Source organism: Medicago truncatula, chromosome 5 (genome assembly GCF_003473485.1).
Source record: "Medicago truncatula cultivar Jemalong A17 chromosome 5, MtrunA17r5.0-ANR, whole genome shotgun sequence".
Classification (NCBI taxonomy): Eukaryota; Viridiplantae; Streptophyta; class Magnoliopsida; order Fabales; family Fabaceae; genus Medicago; species Medicago truncatula.
Window position 1 is genome coordinate 3,364,642 of NC_053046.1, and position 23,855 is coordinate 3,388,496.

Here is a 23,855-nt window from a genome sequence, read left to right on the forward strand (position 1 = left end):
AATCGTTAGGTAAAATTAAGTTAAAATACTGCATGAGCATTTTTACCCATTTATCTATCACAATCTCATTGTATTTTTCATAGACCAACACTTCATTAAACAAACTACCAACATTTTAAAATAAGACGGGAATTCATCATAAGTGTTTATGTTTAGGCAGGACAGGTCCAATAATCTACAAAAGTAAGTGAGAGTTAAAATAAGTTTTCTGTCTGCATGAGATATTTTGTTGGTTTTAATGACCTTACTCTTAAATCAATCATATATTTAAAGACGGAGGAAAGGAAGTAAATAATAAGCGACAAATTAGATGATCGTGTTTTCCAACTGGTAAGCTTTTGTTCTGCGTCTGGACCAACCCTTCATCCCACTAATCGGGTGGTTTTTCTTTAATTGAAATGAAAGGGATGTTAGAAAAAAAACAATTATTTTATTGTGTGCACTCAAGAGTAATTAAGCATCCGTATCCCTATTATGTACAAACCAAACCCAAAAACAAAATTAAAAAGAAAGACCTCATGCCTCAAGAATCTGTATCTGCCTCCACACTCTCTTTCGGTGGTATACTGCAATTTCTTCACTCAGATATGATCGAGTGAGTATCTTCTTTTCTTGTGTCTGTTAAAGTTGTACTTCATGCCTAAATTCCCTAAATCCAACATCTTTCAAATATTCCTTAAACTTACTCCCTCCGTCACTAAATAATAGTCGTTTAAGTCTGATGGGCACGGTTATTAAGGAAATTATTAATTATGTTGATTTTGATGGTAAAATTAGTACCCCATTATTTATTAAAACACCCTTATTAAATGTAGTTGGTGAAGTAATTAAGTTGGATGAAGTTCAATAAATAAGGATATTATAATGGAAAAAAATAATAAATGCTGCATTGGTATTCTAAAATGACAATTATTTTGAGAAAAAGAAAAATAGATAAAAAAGACAATTATTGTGAGACGGAGGGAGTAATTATCTTTAGATGGTGTTGGTTTGGGACGTTGGAGGATGTTCCTCTTCAAACTTTTTGAATTTACTCTGATGCAAATTTAAATGGGCTGGTTTAAATTTTTAAAAAACCAAATATTTTGAATATCGTCAATAAGATATACATCACAAATAAAGAATTTAAGATGTATACAAATTAAATTGAATTTTTTTTTTTACTAAAACTATTTTGATATCGAATTTAATTCATCAGAAATGATAAATAAACACAACTTTTTGGACAAATACTAGACACCATGGGCAGTTAAGTAATTTCGGATTTAAAATATAAGGACAATTTTGTCATTCTATTCCCATCCTCCTCTTCGTCCCTATTCTCTGCGACCTTCTCTTCTTCTTCCACCACCACCGGAACTTCTTCCTCACCCTTCTTCTCCTTCTTTTTCAGAGTTTACTCCAACTTCTTCCTGTGTTGACTCCGACTACTACCTAGAACTTCTTCTTCCCGTTTTCACTATACTGATCCACATCTATGTCGACCGCTTTTCCGCCAAATACTCCCTACCCTTCAGATATGTGCTCTTGAACCACTTTCACACCGCCGGTGCAATCGGAATCGAAGTTTATTGGTTCTCCTTTATTTGGATCGGACTCTCCTAATCTTCTCCCACAGTGATTCGTTCAATAACAACACAAGGGTTATTTCTTTCACACCGCCGGAGAACAACGACGGTGAAAGAGAGGTCGTCGGCGAGTGACAGAGAAGAGGAAGATGATAGAGTAACAGAGGAAGAGGGTGAGTGAGAAAGGAAAAAAAAAAACAGTAGTGAACAGTGCAATACATATATGGTGTCGTATTTGTGTTTGTTGTTTTGTGTCTGTTTATCATTCCTGTTCATTCATAGGGATTGGTTAGAATACACAAAATTTATTTTAGCAACATGTATTTGAATATGTATTTAGCCACTTTTTAATTATCATTTGCTAAAATACTCCTTTAAAAATAATAATAAGTGAGTGTCTTATTGCAAGTACATGTGAAGTTCTTAACTTACACCCCCGCTTGTTTTTTAGAATAAGTGTTTAAACATCATGCATCTCAAAGTATATTTAACCACTTTTAAGTTATAACTTACTAGAATACAGGACCGTCCCTATGAAATAGGAGGCTCGGCTCTCTATTTAAAATAGGTCTCCAATAAAATAAAAACGCAATTTTTTTGTGTAGCTAAGCTTTATTAAAAAATCAGAATCAGAAGAGTTTCTAAACATGAAACTAAATACAAAAAACTTGAGTGAAAGAGAGGTATAATTTACTAACGGTGTGATTTGGATTTGTCACTTATCCGTTGTGGGAAAGGGGAAAACGAACGGTTTATGTGAAAAAGAAATGATTGTTGTGATTCTTTCTATGAAATAGCTTTTCAAATTGACTGATTAAGTCATTATTCCAATTGGTAGTGGTTTGATGTACCAAATTTATGTCCAGATAGGAGAACTAAAGTCTAGAAAAAACTCAAACGTGTAAAGAAGTAACATATGTATTTTTTATTTAAGTGAGGTGGGTATTACAATTAATTTTATCGGAGGCCCATAGATTTTGGAGGCCTGACTTGATTGAGCATCTTGCACTCCCTCAAAGCCGAGCATGCTAGAATACGCATTTAAAAAAAAAGTGGGTGTAACAAATCACTAATTCATATATACCAAAAATGTAAAAAGTTTTTATGTCGTGATGCTAGGAAAGAGGAAACTGGCCTTGCATTATTCCCGTACACATGCTTGTGGAAGTTGGAACTTATGTCATCAAGTTAGCATGAGTATACTTTCAGCCTAACTTGGCATCAATAAATAATTAGTTTCAAAGTTTAATCCATCTCATTTTTTTAGTGTAAGTTTTTAGTTTCAAACTCTAATTTACTTTTAAAAATGTAAACCATTTTAGAAAGAAAAAACAAACTTGTGCAACAAAGGAAATACACTTAGTTGGTAGTATTTTATTAAATAGGTTGCAATTATAGTATTTTCTAATTGAAACCAAAAGAAAAATTAAAAGTGTACTAGAAGTAACTTTGTGGCATCCTATGTAGGAATAACACCATCAATTGGGTATGTTAAAGAAGAAAGAATGATAGAGAAAGTTATGTTATCTTAAAATCCAGTGGCATCTAAGTATCTAGCAGATGGTGAAGGAATTTTCACTTTTAATAACATAAGAATTTGTCCCTTTGAGTTTATAATTTTTAGATTGTAGATTAGGTTCCGTGATTCAGTTTTTTCGATCTCTTCATTAATTAATAGAAATGCATTTCACCGCCCGATCCCATATTATTTTTTTTTCCTTTAGAATCAATATTATCTCTGTTTGACTTTAGCTATTTTTTCTTTTTTTTTTATTTGTCAAATAGTTTTAGTGGCGGAAGATCACACATTTTAAATGTAGAAAAATAGGGTGTTTGGGGTTCGAACTTCAACCCCGATATATATTATGCAATGTCAATTGAGTTATGTTTACGAGGATGATGTTTTTACCATTTTGGACTTAAATTATAAAAATGTCATAATTCTACGATTTTACTTTATTTCTAAAGTTTTGAAAAAAGTTAATTAAAACAATGCAAATGCTAACAAGTGGTTTCTTATTTTGGTTACACTAACAAGAGTTTCAAAAACACGCATGTATATTAAGAAATTAAGTTAGAAATGTTTTCTATGAGGGAAAAATTAAGTTAGAGATGTTTTTTTTTTTTTTTTTAAAGTTATGCATTCAATTTTTTAAATTTTTTGATTTTTAATACAAAATTTATTATACTCCTTAACCTGCATCTTAAGGACATGACATCTTAAAAAGGAGGAAGTATTAGGTGATCAATGATTACAATTATTTATCCATACATACGTAAATATTTAAAAAAAAATAGAAAAGGTAAAATAAAAATACTGTTTATTATTTAAAATTTAATATATATTTTTTTTTTTGTCAAATAATCTTATGGCTGGAGATCGTATTTATGCAATTCAAGCATATTTTACTTTAATGATAAAAAAATAAGCAATTTTTATGAAATTAAGAATTTTAATGATTTTTTTTATATGTAACTTTTAATTTGAGAAAATAAATCAACTTTTAATTTGATGAGTGACTTATTTAACTTACTTCGACCATTTCTTCATTATCCACACTGTTACGTCATAGTTGCTCGCTTTAGTGAGAAGGAAAATAAAATAACAAACAGTTATGAAACTTAATTAAATATCTCGATTGGAGATGCTTTACAATAACACATTTAATTTAGATAGTAAGTTTTTTTGTCATACATAGGTATGAAGTTTTCATCATCGTTTAACGAAGAATAATCTCCTCGAGGAACCCATAAGACATATATGATGAATTATCCACTTCAAACAAAAAATCCATAGCAAAAGTCAGATATCAAACTCTTGACAATTTGCTTAAGGGAAATTAACTTGTTTTAGATAGTAAATATTATTTTGCTTTGTTTGGAAGGAATAAAACTTCTTTTGTAAGGAAATAAACTTTTGACTCTAAACCACTTCTCATAATATTTTTTTCGTCAAATGCATCTAAAGGTCCTTTAAGTTTTTCATTTTTCTCAAAGTGGTCATTTAAGTTTCAAAAGTCTCGAACAAGTCCTTTTTGTTTTTGAATCGTTTCAAACAAGTCCTATTGTAGATAACATAGTTGGTAATTGCTTCCTTGAACTCATATTTGGTACCAAATTTGGCTCCTAACACCCACTTAAAATTAGTCATCTTTTTAGGCATGACAAAGGGTGGATAATGCTCTTTGTTGCTATCATCTGAATCATCACCATCATTCTTAAAAGGACTTGTTTGAAACGATTCAAAAACTAAAAGGACTTGTATGGGACTTTTGAAACTTAAAGGACTTGTTTGGGACTTTTGAAACTTAAAGGACCAATTTAGGAAAAACGAAAAATTTAAAGGACCTTTAGATGCATTTGACCTATTTTTTATATCTCAGATTTAATATATATGCTTTGGAACAAAAAAAATAAAAATTGATTAAATGTTATAAGAATGAATATTAATTAGAAGATAGGTTGTACGAATTTGAAAATGATTATTTTGGGGCTAAATAATCATTTTTCAAACTCTAACAAAAGTTAACTTGGTTTTTTGACTAAAATTATATTAACTTTTAAAAATAAATTAATTGAGTCACGCAAAGATAAATGCATGAATTCCGTTTCTGAAGATCGACAAATGTTGAGTCACGCAACATGAATCTTTCTCTTTGCTTTTGGTGTGAGTAGGACCGCAATGAACCTCAAAGCTCTTATTTAAGAGATTTAATATTGTTGCATTTTGAGGATTGAATTCAAACCACCTGATTAAGCCGATAGAGATCCTTGCAATTTCATCCAAGTGATCTTTGATGAATCCTTCACTTTTGATTTAAGAAATAATGATATAAATGCTATTGTATAAAATAATATATGAAATAAATTTCTAATGCTTTTTCAAATGCTTTACTCAACCCATGGTTCTTGCAATAATCGAAGTGCGTAGTTACTATGGTCTCTCTCTTGCATGTCCTATCACTCATCACGCACTATAAATCTTTCACCAACAACCGTTTCTTCTATTGGCAGCAAAAAAAGCCTGGTTACGTTCTTCCTTAAAAAACTACAAACTCCTTAAAGATCACGAAACTCGTGCACGCTCAACCATTCTCATTCAATACAATACATAAGTACACTAGAAAGTAGAAACACTACAAACAATGTCCCCAAAATATTAACTCTTCAAAAACAACAACAAAAATGTCATCAACATGCAAATTAGGAGAAAACCTCTGCTCAAACCATAAAACTAACCAACCACCTTCACCTCCTCCACCATTACAAACCCGAAAATGCGACATAAATCCGGGGAAGTCGTTGCTTTCAGAGGAGCTAAGAGTTCAAGGAAGATTAGCTTTTCCAATGGTGTTGATGAATTTAGCTTGGTTTGCCAAGACAGCTATCACAACAGCATTCTTGGGTAGACTAGGTGAGCTCAGGTTAGCCGGTGGCGCACTCGGGTTCACTTTCGCTAACGTTACCGGCTTCTCTGTCTTGAATGGTCTCTGTGGTGCCATGGAACCTATTTGTGGACAGGCTCATGGAGCTAAAAACGTAAGACTCCTTCACAAGACACTTCTCATGACAATTTTATTGTTGCTATTGGTAACAATTCCTATTACTTTCATGTGGCTTCATATTGACAAAATTTTGATTCATTTTGGCCAACAACAAGAAATTTCTACTGTTGCTGGTACTTATGTTTACTATCTCATACCTGATTTGTTTGTTATGTCACTCTTGTGTCCCTTAAAAGCTTACTTGAGCTCTCAAAGCATCACTCTTCCTACCATGTTTAGTTCTGGTGTAGCACTTGCTTTTCATGTTCCTGTTAACATACTACTCTCAAAAACCATGGGTCTAAGAGGGGTTTCCATGGCTGTTTGGATAACTGATCTTATTGTTGTTGTTCTTCTGGTCATTTATGTTGTAATTCTAGAGAATCGAAAGGTATTAGCGTGGAAAGAAGGAGGATGGTGGGATCAGAGTATTATGGATTGGATTAGGCTAATCAAGCTATCTGGATCTTGTTGTCTCAACACATGTATGGAGTGGTGGTGCTATGAAATTCTAGTCTTGCTTACTGGCCACCTCGCAAATGCCCGACAAGCATTAGGAGTTTTAGCCATTGTGTTGAACTTCGACTATTTGCTTTTCTCGGTGATGTTGTCGTTGGCAACTTGTGTTTCCACCCGTGTCTCGAACGAGCTTGGCGCAAACCAAGCCGACCGTGCATACAGGTCAGCGCGTGTGTCTCTAGGATTAGGTTTTATCACAGGGTGCACCGGCAGCTTGGTGATGGTGGCTGCAAGGGGAATTTGGGGGCAACTCTTCAGCCATGATAGGGGTACTATAAATGGAGTAAAAAAGACAATGTTGTTGATGGCTCTAGTGGAATTGTTTAATTTTCCATTGGCAGTTTGTGGAGGTATAGTTCGAGGGACAGCTCGACCTTGGTTGGGTATGTATGCAAATCTAGGCGGGTTTTATTTTCTGGCTCTGCCCCTTGGTGTTGTTTTTGCCTTCAAGCTTCGTCTTGGCCTTGTTGGACTCTTCTTTGGACTTCTTACTGGTATTGTTGTTTGCTTGTCATTATTATTAGTATTCATTGCTAGGATAAAGTGGGTGGAAGAAGCTGCCAAGGCACAAATACTAGCAAGTAACGACCAAGTTAAAGAAGTTCCCTGTGATGACGCAGAAGTACCAACTGAGGCTCGTGAAAATGACAAAGTGTAAAATGTGATAAAAAAAATACATGTGTACACTTTCATACGTGTTTCCAAACATTTTGCAAGGACAAATAAGACACGTCTCAACCATGCATAACAATTCAAGAATAGAAGATCATACTCTCCAACGGCTGAATTGCTTGTCAAACTCATTTTGAGTGATTACGGATTTTTCTTGAATATCACTCACAAGAAGACAACACTGCCAACCTACATGGGTTCTTTGTAATTTCAGATCACTACTACCTAATGCTTTTGCTTTCTCTATTTATTTATTTCTTCTACTTTTCTTCCTTTTTCTTTTTCTTTTAATGTTTGAGTTTGAGGAGGGGGTTGAAGGGGGGAAAGGGTCATTTTACATTTGAAAATATATATGATTATGCAATCAAAATCAATAGGAAGAACAGCCTGTTGATCTATCTATTGTACAAACAATTGCATCAATTATCAATGTGCATTAACATAAAAAAATTGCTAAATCATCTTTTAAGTAACCATCACTCATCCTTAACAACATGTTTAGAAATTGAGGCCTCTAGCTCTTTAGCTTTTTCGTCATTAATGCCAAGTTTGGATAGTATCTTGTGACCTGGGGAATCCACATCAGACCAAATGCCAAGAATTATGTGTGCTGTGGTTACTTCCCCACCATCAACTGCAAGTCACATGAATTTATAAAAAGGATTATTTTTGTTTGCACTAAGCCATATAATATTTTATAAGAATCACCAGTTTCAGAAGAAAAGGAGATGATGATGCACCACACTCCATTCACCAAATAATTGAAAGAAGAAATAATATAGGAAAATATATAAATTAGCAGTAGCTACCTCAAAGTGGCATTCGTATTTATATTGAGGACAACTATATCCAACAAAATAAAATTCAAACACCTGACAACTAATAAGTATAAAGGGCCTTAGTCACAAGATCATTCTAACAAACAAAAATCATCTAAACAAAGGCAGGGAACATAGTACCAAAAATGTGAAAACGACAAAAAGTTTTTCATGTTGCTATATAACCAAAATGAATTGAATTCTACATTAAAAGCAAATAACTGCACATCACTCGACAAGTACAATCTTCCAATTTATTTACACCGCCTGCTCTCTTCTCATGGCATGTTTGGTATCACAGTGGATTTTCCAAAATCACTACGAGCCAAATGACTTTGCAAAAGCTAAACTCTGTAGCTTTTGAAAAATCACAGTGACTCACCGGAAACCCAAGGGCTTTATCTTGGAATTCATAGGTTAGTAGTATACAATGATTTCTAATAGCAAATTTGAGAATATCATTACAATTTGAATGCAAAATCATAAATTAACTAAATCATTATACACCTGAATGCAGGAATATTTGACAATTATTTTAGCCTGAAGAAAAGCCTCGGAACCAAAACACAACCCCGACTGGCCCCTATCTTTAATTAAGTCAAGGGAAGTCAAATCAATAAAGTGAACAACCCAAACTTTTTGTTTGAAGCTTTGCATATAATTAGCACATGATTAATACCAATACTCATAAGCCTATACATAATCAAAATAGGTAACTAGAAATATATAGTCATGGTTAATAAAAGCCTCTGACCTAGGGATTTAAATAAAATAGCGCCTCTCCTTTTCAACTTCAAGCACATATTTTATTTGGCACAATCACATCCAGAAACATGAATTCCAATACAAATTATGTTTTTTTTTAAAAGTAAAGACAAAGAACTAATTACAAAATATTGTCTATTCGCAAAAGCATTGATAATCAAAATTTGAATGCCAAGGTCCTACGATTTTTCGGTTCCATTTATACAAACCATAGCATCAATCCATAAAAGAAAGGAGACAAAAATCTGTCAAGTCTCGTGTGTTAAAATGCAATTAGAAACATCTGGACAGAGTGAGACAGAGTCATAGAAAAATATCAAAGAGAATTCATCAATACAGTCATATAGTTTTTGTAAGAAGCATTCCACACTTTGGCAATTGATGATATAAATAGTAAAGTAAATGAGAAAAACGGCAAGAACAAACCAGATTTTAATTTTCGATCAACAGCCCAATCAAGGGCCCTCTGAGCATCATCAGTCATTGGTGGACGCTCGGGGGTTTCTGTAAACGGATCAACTTCTCCAAGTATTTTCACAATTTCATCTCGCACCTTGAAAAGTGTAATTCCATTGGCTCTCAAAAACTTGCTAGCCAGATTAGTACCTAGAACCCCAAAAATATAGACTAGGCTTAATGCACAAACTTAAATATCCAAAATTTTCATTGTAAAGAAATGGGGTAAGGGTCACAACACAGGGGATATGTAAAATTAAAAGCCTCCCAAACATAATAATGGCAAAATTTTACGCCTCAAAATAACTTAAAAAAAAATAATAATATAGCTTTTTGAGTTCATAAATATTTTCGATGTTATTCCCAGTGAAAAATCAAGTCTCTGTTTCCTTTAATTAGTTGTTAGGACTTGGGAGAGGGAATCAACTCCTTACACAGGCCAAGTATTATTCTAGAAGTCATCTAAAGACTCTACCAGAAAGTAAGTTCAGGTGAAAATGTGAAATGAGCATATGCGCATAAGATTAAATGATTGAATTTTTATGAATTTACAAATGACAACTTATGAATCAAGAGAACTATGCACATGAGAATGTGAATCTATGAAGCAAATGACATTAACTCGTCTATGGTTATCAGCCAGGTAACAACAAAATTAGTCTGTGTAACAACAAAATTAGTCTGTGTAAGCAAACTAAAATCTGTAATAATATCAAGAACTGACCCAATTGCAGTGAGCTAAGTTCACATCAAAACAATATTAACAATGTTGTCCATTTATATTGTAAAGACAAACAAACACAAATTACACTTTGGGAGAAATTTGAAACATCGCAAACAAATAACTAACCCTCGATAAGAATCCCCATGATAAGAGCTTCAGTGCCAGTAGTAGTAAACTTGAGTTTTCTTGCCTCGATTGCAGACATTGCAAACGATTTTATAGCTTTAGAAGACCATCTTGCTTTCACCAAACAAAATTAACAATCAACAACCATGATTGAATGAACAAGAAAAGAAATTTGACTCACATGATACTCACTTGGGAATTTCCTGGCCTGGAGAAACACGCTCAGGATTTCTGAAAATGCAAAACAACAGTTAACCACCTCTATTAGGTAAAAATAAAATAAAAAAATAGCGGAAAACTGATAAACTAACTTATAGCTGATAGTGGATTAGCTAGCTTATTGAATTCGTGGTGGTTGCTAAAATTAGTTGTTGAATTAACAGATAAATATGAAATGACACAACAAAATATATTTAATTTTTTCAATTAAGAAAGATAACAAGGATACAAAATTGAGAGAAAAATGATAAGTTTAAGCTATAAGCTAAAAAAAATTATCAAGTCAAACCAAGCATTAATCACAACGTTGAATTTGGGAACAGAAGAAGCTTACGAGGTGGGGAGACTGAAGGAAACGGTAGCAGCCAAAGGACGGCGGTGGAAAACGGAGACGGAGGATTTTACACTGACAGAGCAATGTTGAACCCTAATTTTGGTTCCTAACCATGAATTGTTAGGGTTTGTTATGTTCAAATTCTGAATCAAACGAAGAGAAGGGTTCGAACGCAGTGACAAGGTTGAAGGTAAATCGTAGTGTGTAGTAGCCATTTCCTTCCAAGACGAAAATGCGACACTTTCGGAAGGAATTGGATAGAATGTTTTTGTGCAGGAAAATGGATACGGCGTCGTGTTGGTGATGGGCTTTGTTGGGTTTTAATAGTAGTTGGGCTTAGGTCTCCAAAACTTTAAAGAGGATTGCTTTTTAGGCCCCCTCAATATCTCTTTAGGCCCCCTAAAAATACAAAAATAACCTTTATACGACTTCCGGTAGATAAATACCGGTAGTTCATTTTAATTTTTCTCATTTTGCACCTCCGGTATGTACATACCGAAGGCACATTTTCAACTACATGTATGAAATTATCAGATGGTTTACCGGGGTCCAAATCTTCTATAAGTTTGCATATAGTGGAAAACGTGACAAGATCCTTAACTCCGTTCAATATGGATGGTCATTGGTCAATCTTTTATTGATACTAGGAATGAGAGCCATGAAACTGATGCTTCAGTAGTTGCAGATTCTTTCACTTCCGAGTCTCTTATCTTGACAGAAACCATCGACGTATATCCGGCAAACGCACCTTATAAGAGGAAAGTAAGCCCTGCAAATGCTGAGGAATTCAACCATTCTAGCACCTCCAGGAAAAATTTAGTTATCATGATCTTTCTCATAGGTCATAATTTTTATTCTTTACATGTTTGCTAGTTTTACCAAATATTGCATTGCTCTATATAGGAAGAAAACAAGTACTGATGATGCCAATGGACCTAAGACACAAAAGAGGTTGCAATTGCAAAAGGTCTAAGTGTACAAAAAATACTGTGAATGTTTTCAATTTAATAATTCCAACAGTTTGAAAATGTGCCTTCGGTATGTACATACCGGAGGTGCAAAATGAGAAAAATTAAAATGAACTACCGGTATTTATCTACCGGAAGTCGTATAAAGGTTATTTTTGTATTTTTAGGGGGTCTAAAGAGATATTGAGGGGGCCTAAAAAGCAATCCTCAAAACTTCTTGATACAAATTGATCTTTATGCACGTAGGATTGCTCACAAGCACCTTGAACTTCCGAAAATACCTCAACTACGATTACAAATTGTTCACTAGTAAACAAAAGTTACGAGCATTCTAGAGTTAACATATTATCTGGCAAAATTCACTTGTACTACACTTCTCTATCGCCATCCTACTACACTATTTCATCCATCTTCAAAGTTCAATTTTTTTTGGTTGGTTTTACACTGACACTGCAATGTTAATCCTTTGATGCATTGTTGTATAATTTTAAGTTATGATATATTGGTGTTGCATTATGAATGATGATGTATTGTTGTTGAATTATGAGCGATTTAATTGTTTAATGGAAAAATTATTGGTTGTTGAATTGTTTGTGTGTTGAGTGTGTCTAAACTTACCATTTTGAGTCCTGGTTTTGCATTTCAATTTTGATATTGCATTTTGTCCTGCAAAAGTATCCTGACTCACATTCATGTGAACGATGTGTAACTTCGGTTCTTGGGAATGTTTGTATAACTATCATTTAATAGTAAAGGTAATTAACTGTCGTTTGAGGTATTTTTTGAAAATTTAAGATGTTTGTGAGCAATTCTAGATGCCTAAAGAGCAACTTTCCTTCTTGATGTCCATTGAGTTGGTGCTGTAGTTTGGGGAACCTATACTATAGGTTTTCCCCCCATAAATTTTCATATTTTTCTTTAGGTGAAAAACAAAATTAGGGTGATAGAATGGTGAGTCAGCTCAAGATAGGGACGATATTAAGGATGTGTTTATAACTTTATTTTTGGAAGGTTTTAGAGTGAAGGATTTTGGAGCACTAATTTATATTTTGATATATATTTGATATTCAAGAAAAATTAAAAGAATAATACGATATTATTTGTTCATGTATTTTTTTTTACGAATATTATATGCTCATTTATTATGTTGTTCTTTCAAATTTATTTTTTTGAATTATGAAATATAGATTAAAAGATAAACTTGATAGATAAAAGAGCAGGTTTGCAAGCGACAAATTCGTGAAAATTGGGTTTAATAGTAACAATTTTGCTAAGTTGAATACTTTCCGACAATTATTAAAACAACATTATTTATTTTAGTTATTTAATCAATGTATTCTAAAACGACAATTAGTTTGAGATAATAAAATTTTACAAATGAGACATTTATAACAAAACAAAGTATTTTAAAAAATACATGTCATATCTAGTTAATTAACATTTCATATATTACTCAATCATAGTTATTCGCTTCAAAAATCTTTTATTTAAAATGAATGCATTTTTAAACAGAATATGTTTTCATAAAATAAATAAATAAAGGCTCTTGTTAACCAATGCACCCAGAGCATTGGTTAAGGAATCCATAAATAAAAATTTTGTGTTGGAAATATAAGGAATTACTTTTGATCAAATGATGATTATATTACTTTATTGTAAAAAAAATTTTGTTTTGGATGTTTAACCAATATCCCTGAACATTGGTTAGCATTTTCCATAAATAAATAAATCTTATTGAACTTAATAAATACAACGTTACCACGAGGGAGAGTAAAGTCTGTTTCTTCAATACTATTCAAAGGTTATTAATCTTTTGTGGACGTGAAGCAAACAAATGGTAGGATGAACGTGAAATATAAAGAAATACATTAGGAAATGTAGGGGACGAATCGAGCAAGAAAGTGGGAAACCAAACTTGTCCAAAACCAGAGAAGGTATAAGCAAAGATTTGCATGGAATCATATCATGCATCTGATTCTAGGGCTCTGGATTAACTATTTTAGTAATTACATTTATTTATTGAAACATGTTGAGGCACGTTGGAGCAAAACATGCATCGAGTGTCCCTTGGAGAGATATGCGGCGCCGTAGTAAAACTCTCTCCAATCTCACACCTTCAATCCCGCTTCAATGTCCAACAGCACAAGGTTTTAAATTCATTGGCGCTAGTCACTTAAATAATGGTAAAAAAAGTATCGTATCTGTAACCGATAAATATGGGATTTTACAAACAATTAAAACCATTGTACATTGCTAGTCTGAAATTTGGATTTGCTAGATTTTTCTATCATTCATGTACTATCAATTTATTTATGAGATAAACATAAGTAGAAGATTGATGAGGCCAATTAGTGAGGTCCATTCATTAAAATGAATCTTACTAATCATCCACTTGTTTCTTTTGAGTTATCTCATAAATAAATAATAAATAGAAAGTAGATAAACGAAGCAAACTCAACTCTTTCCGATCTATGTAAAAAGACACGTTGGCCGGTGAATTTGGTGAGTAGCCTATGGAATACTCCACACAACATTTTTAGAAAAGGATATCAATATGGATGGATATAACGGTGGGAACCACAACCTATTTTGACGATAAACTCGTCTCTTCCCTCATCATGGAGCTTAGCCCTTTCTCATTCACATAAATAAAGAAGAGAAGTGATATGGATATTCTCTTTCTAACCATTTTCTCTAACACTCACTATTTTATTGAACGAAACTCATGTGTGTCCCACACTTTAGAAATGAATTTCATGTGAGTTTCGTCCAATAAGAGAGTGGATGTTAGAATAAAAATATTTATAGCATTTTTCATAAAAGAATAAATGGCATGTTAACAAATATCCTAAAAGCATTATTTAAAAATCTTAAAATGAAATTTATCTTAAAAATGCAAGTCATATTGTTAAGAATATGCTAATTGACATTTGTTTTTAATACACATTTTTTAGCACATTGTTTGATTGGTTAAGCTCTACATGAGATCTACCAAATTTATATGGAAGTACATTATTTATTTGATGAAATCCATGCAAATCTAATTTTAACCAATTAGAAAATGTGTGTTATACTTAAAGAATGAGTGCCTTAGCACCAAATAGAATTCAATTATACCGCTAGCTATTGCATGTGGTAACTATAATACTAACGACATGCCGTTTCTCCTAGTAGCCGGCTTTTGTTGGTGTTGGGCAGTTGAAGAAGTTGGAGGGTAAAACAATAGAGTCAACAGGGAACGTGTTTTCTGATAGGCCTGCATGTGATTCAACACAACGAGCACATCTCCCCACGACCCCATGCCTTCTATCCTAGCTCTCCATAAAATTAAATAATCTGAATATATATATATATATATATATATATATATATATTCACTGATAATTGTTTACTGTATTTGATGAAAAAACATATTATTGTCAAACTAAGGCGCATATGTGTGCATTGATACTACATCATGTTCATTTGTATTAATAAACATAAACATGAAGGCGTGCATCCATGCCTTAGTAATCATCATGCGTGCTATACTCATCCATAAGCAAAGATCATCCCTATAGTTTCAAGTTATTATTTTAATTGTTTATAAAAAAAAAATCAGATATATTGTGCGTAATTAAGAATTATTATTTTTTACCAAAGAAATAATTTCAAATGATTATGGAATAAATATAGAGCAATGCTATATATCAAGAAAGATTTTATCAAGAAAATTCCAAGAATGACATGGCAGAATAACCACCCTTAGATTTTATCAAGAAATAGTCCTGAAATTAATGTTAACCAATAAAATCTCAGTCTGGCCGGAAATCATGGGGTGGTGGGTGTTATGTATCTTTTTTTTTATGAAAGATTAATAAATGAGACTGAAATCTAAAGGTGGTTATTGTGTCATGTCATTCTTAAATTTTTCTTATAAAATCATTCTTGATATCTAGCATTTTCTATATTGACTTAAAAAAAAAAAAAAAAAATTTCAAAAGAGTAGTTTTGTCTTAATGATGCATGGAGAGTGATGAACATTAAAGAAATATGTTTCAATAGTGATTTGCGGATAAACGCAAGAATATTCTGCTTAATTTAATTAAGAACGCAATTAAGTAGTTCGAATGTCATATTGTGTCGGGGATATTTTCCTTTTTTTATTTTTTTTATTTCAACTATTATGATGTAAGACCTCTAAAAAAATAGCTATTATGATAAGAGTAGTGATTCAATAAAAAAAATTGAGAGTAGGGATTCATTCTGATCTAAGGGAAAAATTCTAAGTTGTACTTGTATCATTTAGCTTGCTCTTTTTTTAAACAATACAACATTTTAGGTCTTATGAAAAACATATTGGGACAATATATAGTATCTAATTGAACATTAAAAAAGAAACATTTTTCTATGCTGATTTAATTTAATTTATATTCAATTTACTATATCTCAAAAAGTACAATATTTTAGAGATTTTTTATTTTTACAAATGTGTTTATAAATTGAGTGAGTGAAACTGACAAGGGAAAACCAATAGAGGCGGTGGTGTAACGTGGAAACCATCATTTGGGTCGGCAAATTCAACCTTAATTACAAAATTTACTCAATTGGACCATGGATGTGAGCCCCACCAAAATTGCCACATAGACCGACACGTTTCCTCATTCATTTCAAATATGCTGAGTTGTTGAGTACATAGCAAGCAAAGCTAACCTATTGAGATCCCACGTGTCATCCATGTTGGAATACAAACATCCCCGATTGGTGGCAAAAGTGGACATGTCACCTTCATTAGTTGCTTGATTAAACAAACACTTTAACAAAAACTAATCAAATAATTAAAGGAATAAACAATGATTTGTGTTAAGTATTAGGTGTGGTGTGGAGCAGCACAAAATTGGAATATGGGTCAACGCTGCATGCGCTAGTCACGCCATGTGATGTGAAGAAACTTTGCTCCATTAAACACACACACACACCTTCCTAATATATTTTAGTACAACTTGTATTTTCAAACTTCTAAATAATAAAAGAGGAAATATTTTTCCATATATAAATGTAACGTAACTTTATGAAACATAATTAAGAGTCAAGACTCAAGAGTTAAGAACAAAGCGTGCTTTGTGTCAGGAGAAAGAGCATAGACAGAAAGAAAGTATTGGACACCCAGATCACACAACATAGGTGACATAGTTTGAGTTGGTTAAGGTTGTTTGAGGAAGTTCAAGCAGAGATAAAAGATCATAACATATTTTGATTTGTTTTTTGTGATACCTCAAAGAAAAACATGGAGTGGCCAGCATGTACGGATGAATATGAAAAGCTCTTGATAAGGATGAGCACACCTAGGTTTGTTAATTTTCCTTCATCATGTAGTTTATATGTTTTGGATTGATCTTAAATAGTCTATGTGGTTTTATGAATTTCTACATGATTTTTTTGCCAATGATCCTACCACATATATGTTGAAACGAGTATAGTAGTAGATAGATACTTGAATCTTTTAATCATTTCATTCTCGATTTGATCCATCGGCGGTGTGTGTGGATAAATATATGTCGAGAGATGTCAACCCCTTGAATGAATCTAAGTTACCTCATAGGAACAAATTTTCTTTGAATGATCCCAACCTAGATTTTCTTTAGTTTAAAAACATTTACTATTTTGATGTGTTGTTTTTGGTTTCTTTAACTCCAGCAGAAGTTTATTTCAACAAGCAAGAATGTTCTTTGTCTATGACCAGTTGCTTTGGTTGCAATAATTCAGTTTTATTCATTTTAATATCTCCAAATGGCATCAATAATGTGTATAAAATTTGTAACAATTGTCATTGATATGTCCACTATCATTTTTTAATAATTTGTTGACTTTTCTAGTCAATTTTTATTTTCTTTTGACTTTTCTGTTCTTATCTCTTCTAACAATTGCCCTTCTAGAACGTCTATGTTCCCAATTCTGATGCATTTTTTTCTGATGCTTTTTGACCTTTGTGTATGAAACAGGGTTGTGATTGACAATGCCGTGTGCTCTACTGCTACTCTGGTCAAGGTAACATTCTTATGAAAATTCTTCCCATAAAGAATCAATTTGTCATAAAAAAATGTTTTATTTTAATTTTGAAATTTCAAATAAATAATATTAGTCTCTCTTTTTTTTTATGAAATTAACAGGTTATTAGTGCAAGAAGGAATGGTAGTCTACTTAATGCAATACAAGTACTCATTGATCTTAATCTTTTAATTAAGAAGGCTTATATATCTTCTGATGGCAAATGGTTCATGGATGGTAAGCTAGCCTGCATTTTCCTTTTGAACTTTTCAATTTGATTTTGTGTTATTCTGGTAAATTGGATAATGTATAAATACTAACCTTTCGCTATTCAATGGACAGTATTTCATGTAACTCATCAAAACGGAAGCAAGATAATCGACGAGAACATTTTAAAATATATAGAACAGGTATTGTAAATAATGACTTTACAACTTATTTATTCGACATATACTGTTAATATTGATCTTTAATCTAATTTTCGGTTGTATTTTGCAACAGTCGCTTGGGAGCACTCATAATGTGAGAACTAATTGCTCAAACGGTCTCACTGTGCTTGAATTATCAGGAACCGATAGAGTTGGTCTTCTGTCGGAGGTGTTTGCCGTACTTGCTGATCTTCAATGTGATGTTGTTGAAGCAAAGGTGTGGACTCACAATGGTCGCATTGCCTCTTTGATCTATGTTAAAGACTGCGATTCTGGATCCACTATTGAGGATTCTCAGAAAATTAAAAAGATTGAAGTGCGTTTAAGAAACGTTTTGAAGGGAGACAATGACATTAGAAGTGCAAAAACTTCTGTTTCTATGTCTGTCATGCATAGTGAAAGAAGGCTGCATCAAATGATGTTCGCTGATCGTGACTACGAGAGGACTCCCATTCTAAAGCTTACTTCCGATAACACTTTAGTGACAGTCCAGAATTGGGCAGAAAGGGGTTATTCAGTTGTTAATATTCAATGCAAGGATCGAATCAAACTATTATTTGACGTGGTATGCAATTTGACAGATATGGAGTACGTCGTGTTTCATGCGACCATCAACACAAATAGTAACCAAGCTTACTTGGTAATTACTAAACACCCTTCCATAAAGTTCAATATATGTTAGCTTAGATTATGTTCTAAGTTTTGTTATTGATATTCAAATCATTAATTATTTCAGGAGTTTTATATAAGACACAAGGATGGCACCCCAATTAGTTCAGAACCAGAGCGACAACGCGTAATTCAATGTTTAAAAGCTTCTGTGGAGAGAAGGGCATCTGAGGTATATATTTGTTAAATCATATATTTATTATGACCTTTGCTTAAGGAGTAGTTAAGACTGATTAATTGTTAATTGTGTGATTATAGGGTGTTCAACTAAAGTTATGCACAGAAGACAAGCAAGGACTTCTAGCAGAAGTGATGCGAACCTTCCGAGAGAATGGACTTAATGTTACAAGAGCTGAGATATCCACCTTAGAAAACATGGCTACAAATGTTTTCTATGTAACAGACGTGACTGGAAAACCAGCTGATCCAACAACTATAGAGTCTGTTAGGCAGAAGATTGGTTCAAGCAATTTAGAAGTGAAGGAGTTACCATTGATTTATCATCAGAAGACAGAGAGAGAGGATCAAACAGTTGGAATTGGTGGTGCAGTGTTATGGTTTATTGGGAGCCTTGTGAGAAGGAATCTGTATAGTTTGGGATTAATTAAATCATGTTCTTAATGCAGATCCTTGTGTACTATAATATTCTTTGCTTAGTATTTGGGCTTGTGTACATAAAAAGTTTAGAATGATGGATGTAATTTGGTGATAGTTAATAGTGGTTCTAGTTGGTTTGGTAGGTTGTAAGATGAAAGTAATACAGAATTGGTCTTGGTGGCTGATAGACAACTTTTAGGTACAGAATTGGACAGAACAAATTGGGTTCATTGTTCATTTAGGACTTTGGTCATGTGTACATACATACTTATTTTATGGTTATTAATATCAATTTTATTGGTTGACTGACTTGACTCCATTTTTATATTGAACTCTTATCTTCCCTGCACCTTCCTTGGACTCTACGTTCTGCAATTACAAAATTTTATTCGATCATTAAAGTTTGCACCATTGAAAGATTTCTATATTATCAATGGAGTGGTGTAGCATCATTAAAGGGATATATCATTTACTTAAAAATATAATAATTTGGTGTTTCAATAATGTTAAAGAAGCTAACAATATAAAACAAAATCACATTGGAGTGTTATGTCTTGTATCAGTGTGAAATATAATTCCAGGAATTAATGAATGAATAACGAAGAACATAAAAATTCCAATATCTCTCAAGGGGTTCTTCAATTCACATTGGATTGTCATGTAGTTCAAAACAAAATTCAATCCTGTATGCTTCCTCTTTTTCGCATTTCATCCCGAGATTATGTAGCTGACATTTTACAAAATCACTTTCTCAGAGTCACTTCTATTAGTCTGTTAGAGGTTGTTACTGATCACTTAGGCAGTTACTTTATTTAAAGTTTTTTATTTTCATATTTTTGTTAGTTTAGTTTTCATTTCAGCCCCTGAACTTATATATAGGGTGGTCTTCTTTATTCTATTCTGTTAATACTTAATAATAATTAATAAAGATTAGCACTCATTTATTTAGGTCACAGGTAAATACCATTTTTTTCTTTAATCTTTATGAACATGCAAAGTTCAGATACTTCAACAGATTACCATGCAGCTCCAAGAACTAGAATCCCAGCTTTTACCGGTGGATTCATGGCTGATTCAATGTCTCAGGAAGGCATTTTGCCGCTGCAGACGATGGTAATTGGTAAATAATAAAACGGGTGGCCGCATAAAGTACAAACCAGACAGGTCTTTGAACTCGGTGATGCCTCCGAAGCCAACATCTAGCTCCATTAGTAAAGCTGGCAAAAGCACGTTGGAGAATACAGGTAACCAAGAAATTCTCTTTCTTTGTGATCATGTACGTGTCTTGATTGAGATGCTTGTGAAGGAGTATCAAGAATAGTGTACTTTGTTGTTTGGAATGTTCAATATGAAGTGTATTGGTGGTACTTGCATCAACATAAGATATAAATGTAAATGTTGGTTCAACTTTCTTACATGTTGATTGCATTCTTTGAATGATACAGTGATGCTTCATAATAAGTGATTATTTAGTGAAAGTTCTTTATTTCCTTTTTCAGGCAAATTGTTTGCAAGCTCAGTTGGTACTAATTTGACTCCTCATATTATCACAGTTAATCCTAGAGAGGTAATATTATTTTGTGGAGTTTTATGAAGCAAAGCAATTCTATTTCCCATAATATTCATGATTAGATAGGTGGAACCATCTTTTTTGTCGTGTGACATATATCTTGATAATTTTAGTTGGTAGATGCATAACTTTTACTAAAATTTCTTGCAATAATTATAATTCATTTTCGATATCATTGTCATGATGACTGATTAGTATAAATGGCTACTGCTTGTCATTTGATTCTCTCAGGATGTTGCTATGAAGGTAATGACATTTTGTCCACAAGAAGCTATACGCATTCTATATGCAAGTGGAGTCATTTCAAGAGCCATCGTCAATCGGCCTCAAGCGTCTGGAACATTATACAATTTACATATGAGGTGAAGCATTTATGTAATAATCTGATAGTATTAATAGCATCAATTTTTCCTAATTCAATGCACTCATATGGAGTTTACGTGTAGTTTGTTATTTATATGTTGTTTCTATGTGTTTCTACTTTCTTTCAACAATGCAAATTGAATTTCACGGCATTTATCAAATTCAATCTTTATCTGGCTCGTTCATGCGTAGATCTAGTGGCATGAATGTTTCTTTTGTGGATCTAGATGGAAATGTTGTTGGTGGTCGCGTAGCTGGTCCATTGGTGGTTGCAAGTCCTGCAGCTGTAAGTACCTGGGAAAGGAATAATAGGTTTATAAAATCAAATAAAATATTTAGAGGCTAATAGTCTAATATGTTTTTGACATACTAAAACACCAATTAGAAGAAGGTTTATGTAGTAGTTAATCTCGGATAAGTAAAGTTTATGTAATTCTCATCAGGTAATGGTAGTTACTTTTCTTGCAAGTGAACAACATGAGCAGAAGCTAAACACACAGAAGAATGAGGTAATTTCAACAGTAACGCCAACTGTAGCTGCTCGCATGTCTTCTGCTGGTCCAATGCTTAATAATTTGTCATCTTCATCTTGCTTCCATGGAGATAATCAGTATAGAATCCCTCCCAGCAGTGGCAGATACTAGGAATAACTCAACTGACATAAATGCATCATTTCATGGAAGTTGATTCTAATTTGTACTTGCTAGACAGTTTTTCCTTTTGGATTAAATAGATATGCTTATTATTCATCTTTTGTAATGAATGATGTTTTGATGTACTTTTCAAGTTATATTGGCTATGAAATTATTTAGTTCTTGAATTATGACAATCACTAATTTTAGAATGATTTCTAATTATTAGCATTGAGGCTACTACATTTGAATTGGCTTATGAATAACTTATTTAGGCTTATGACATTGAGTGGTCTTAAAGAGTCTTCGTCTAAATCATAATGTATTTAACCCCATATGTTAGTATATCAACAAAAACACGTTAAAAGAACCCAAAACAAGTCTCAACTCTATACAATAGCGAACAATTCAAAAGCATTTTTAATAGCTAACTACCTCCTCTCTTCTCTCCTACTATAAGGTGAAAACTTGAAGTTTTGTTGGATACTATCCATCATCTGACCATTTAATATTATGTCAGTTTGCCGACATAGTACCCGTATCCAACAAAATTTTAAGGTACCAAAGAATTTTCATTACCATAACCCGTAAGAAAACGTTTTAAGTATGATTCATCGAAATAACAACTCTGCCAGTTCAAAAAGTTCACCACCGTCTTCAAGTGAATATCATGTACATCTCCACCAATGTTCCACAACCTTATCTCACGTTTTTTTTATGCCTTCATCTTTATTTTTTGGGTTAATATGTCTTTACCCCCCTGTAATTTGGGCGAGTTCCGGTTTTTCCCCCTGTAAAAAAAAAAGTTTAGATTTCAACCCTGTAAAATAAGATTCTTTGATTTTAGCCCCTGACTCATGTGACTGTGCATAATTGCTGACGTGCCGAGCTGAGTGGCATGCTGACTGTGCATATCTGATTATGTGGCGTGCTGACTGTATAATTAATTTTTTTATTTATTTAAAAAAATATATAAAAATTTAAAAAAATCAGGATTTCTTTTATTACGAAAAATATTTTCTGAAATATATTTTTTCGAAAATTCCAAAATTTATAATTTACGAAAAATATATATTTCAAAAATTTTTAAAATTATTTTCGAAAATGTTGAAATATATATTTCAAAAAAAAAAATTCAAAATTATTTTCGAAAATTTGGAATATAAATTTTTTGAAGTTTAAAACAGATTTTTTTTCGAAAAATAAGTTTTTTAAATTTTCTCAACAAAAAAAATCTGGATACAAATTTATTTAAAAATTTAGGAAAATTTAGATTTTTATTACGATGTGTTACAGATTTAAGAATATTTTTTAATATTTAAAAATTGAGGATAAACAAAATTTGGAAATTTTTTTAATATTTAAATTTATTCTTATCTATTTGTTACATGTGTTATTTGTATTGAAAATTGTGGACATTTTTGAAAAAAAACAGCCAACCCAAAAGCTGAAACGGGTTGTTTTCTTTATATATATTTCCAAAAATATTATATAAAAAAAATTCATACACTTACTATATTTTGAAACTTTTGAAAAATTTTAAAAAAATCCAAATTAAATTAAAATTTTAAAAATATTCAAAAAAAAAATAATATAAGCTAATTTTTGAATGTTTTGGTAAAAAAATTAATATTTTTATTTTTTGAAAAAAAATCCAATTTTTTTTTTTCGTTTTTTAAAAAAATTGTTTTTTTTCTTGATTTTAAATTTTTCAAAATTAATTTTCAGTTTTTTTTTTTTTATCTTTTTAAAAATAATTTATTAAACCATTACACACATGTCAGATTTAAAAAAAATTAAAATTAAAATAATTACACAGTGGCGTGCCACATCAGCGTCTGAATGGGGTCAGGGGT

The 23,855-nt window shown here is 32.3% G+C and overlaps 4 protein-coding genes across 4 annotated transcripts; 3 read left to right on the forward strand and 1 right to left on the reverse strand.

Moving 5' to 3' along the window:
- The first annotated feature begins 5,462 nt into the window (after nucleotides 1-5,462).
- LOC11442661 (protein DETOXIFICATION 56) lies at nucleotides 5,463-7,566 on the forward strand. Its single transcript, XM_003611168.3, has one exon. The coding sequence runs from the start codon at nucleotides 5,754-5,756 to the stop codon at nucleotides 7,287-7,289; it is 1,536 nt and encodes a 511-aa protein (XP_003611216.1). The 5' UTR covers nucleotides 5,463-5,753; the 3' UTR covers nucleotides 7,290-7,566.
- Nucleotides 7,567-7,635: 69 nt separating this feature from the next.
- LOC11439530 (ATP-dependent Clp protease ATP-binding subunit CLPT2, chloroplastic) lies at nucleotides 7,636-11,008 on the reverse strand. The gene is made up of 5 exons (XM_003611169.3): nucleotides 10,746-11,008; nucleotides 10,385-10,423; nucleotides 10,193-10,302; nucleotides 9,313-9,492; nucleotides 7,636-7,937 (listed from the first exon to the last, which is right to left on the reverse strand). The coding sequence occupies exons 1-5, from the start codon at nucleotides 10,958-10,960 to the stop codon at nucleotides 7,780-7,782; spliced, it is 702 nt and encodes a 233-aa protein (XP_003611217.1). The 5' UTR covers nucleotides 10,961-11,008; the 3' UTR covers nucleotides 7,636-7,779.
- A 5,675-nt stretch (nucleotides 11,009-16,683) lies between these two features.
- LOC11438594 (ACT domain-containing protein ACR8) lies at nucleotides 16,684-19,743 on the forward strand. Its single transcript, XM_003611173.4, has 7 exons — nucleotides 16,684-17,041; nucleotides 17,695-17,740; nucleotides 17,863-17,977; nucleotides 18,083-18,150; nucleotides 18,242-18,808; nucleotides 18,905-19,009; nucleotides 19,096-19,743. Exons 1-7 carry the CDS (start codon nucleotides 16,980-16,982, stop codon nucleotides 19,456-19,458), a joined length of 1,326 nt encoding a protein of 441 aa, XP_003611221.1. The 5' UTR covers nucleotides 16,684-16,979; the 3' UTR covers nucleotides 19,459-19,743.
- Nucleotides 19,744-20,424: 681 nt separating this feature from the next.
- On the forward strand, nucleotides 20,425-22,011 carry LOC11441041 (AT-hook motif nuclear-localized protein 1). Its single transcript, XM_024784131.1, has 5 exons — nucleotides 20,425-20,554; nucleotides 20,934-21,001; nucleotides 21,236-21,366; nucleotides 21,560-21,653; nucleotides 21,811-22,011. Exons 1-5 carry the CDS (start codon nucleotides 20,425-20,427, stop codon nucleotides 22,009-22,011), a joined length of 624 nt encoding a protein of 207 aa, XP_024639899.1.
- The last annotated feature ends 1,844 nt before the right edge of the window (nucleotides 22,012-23,855 follow it).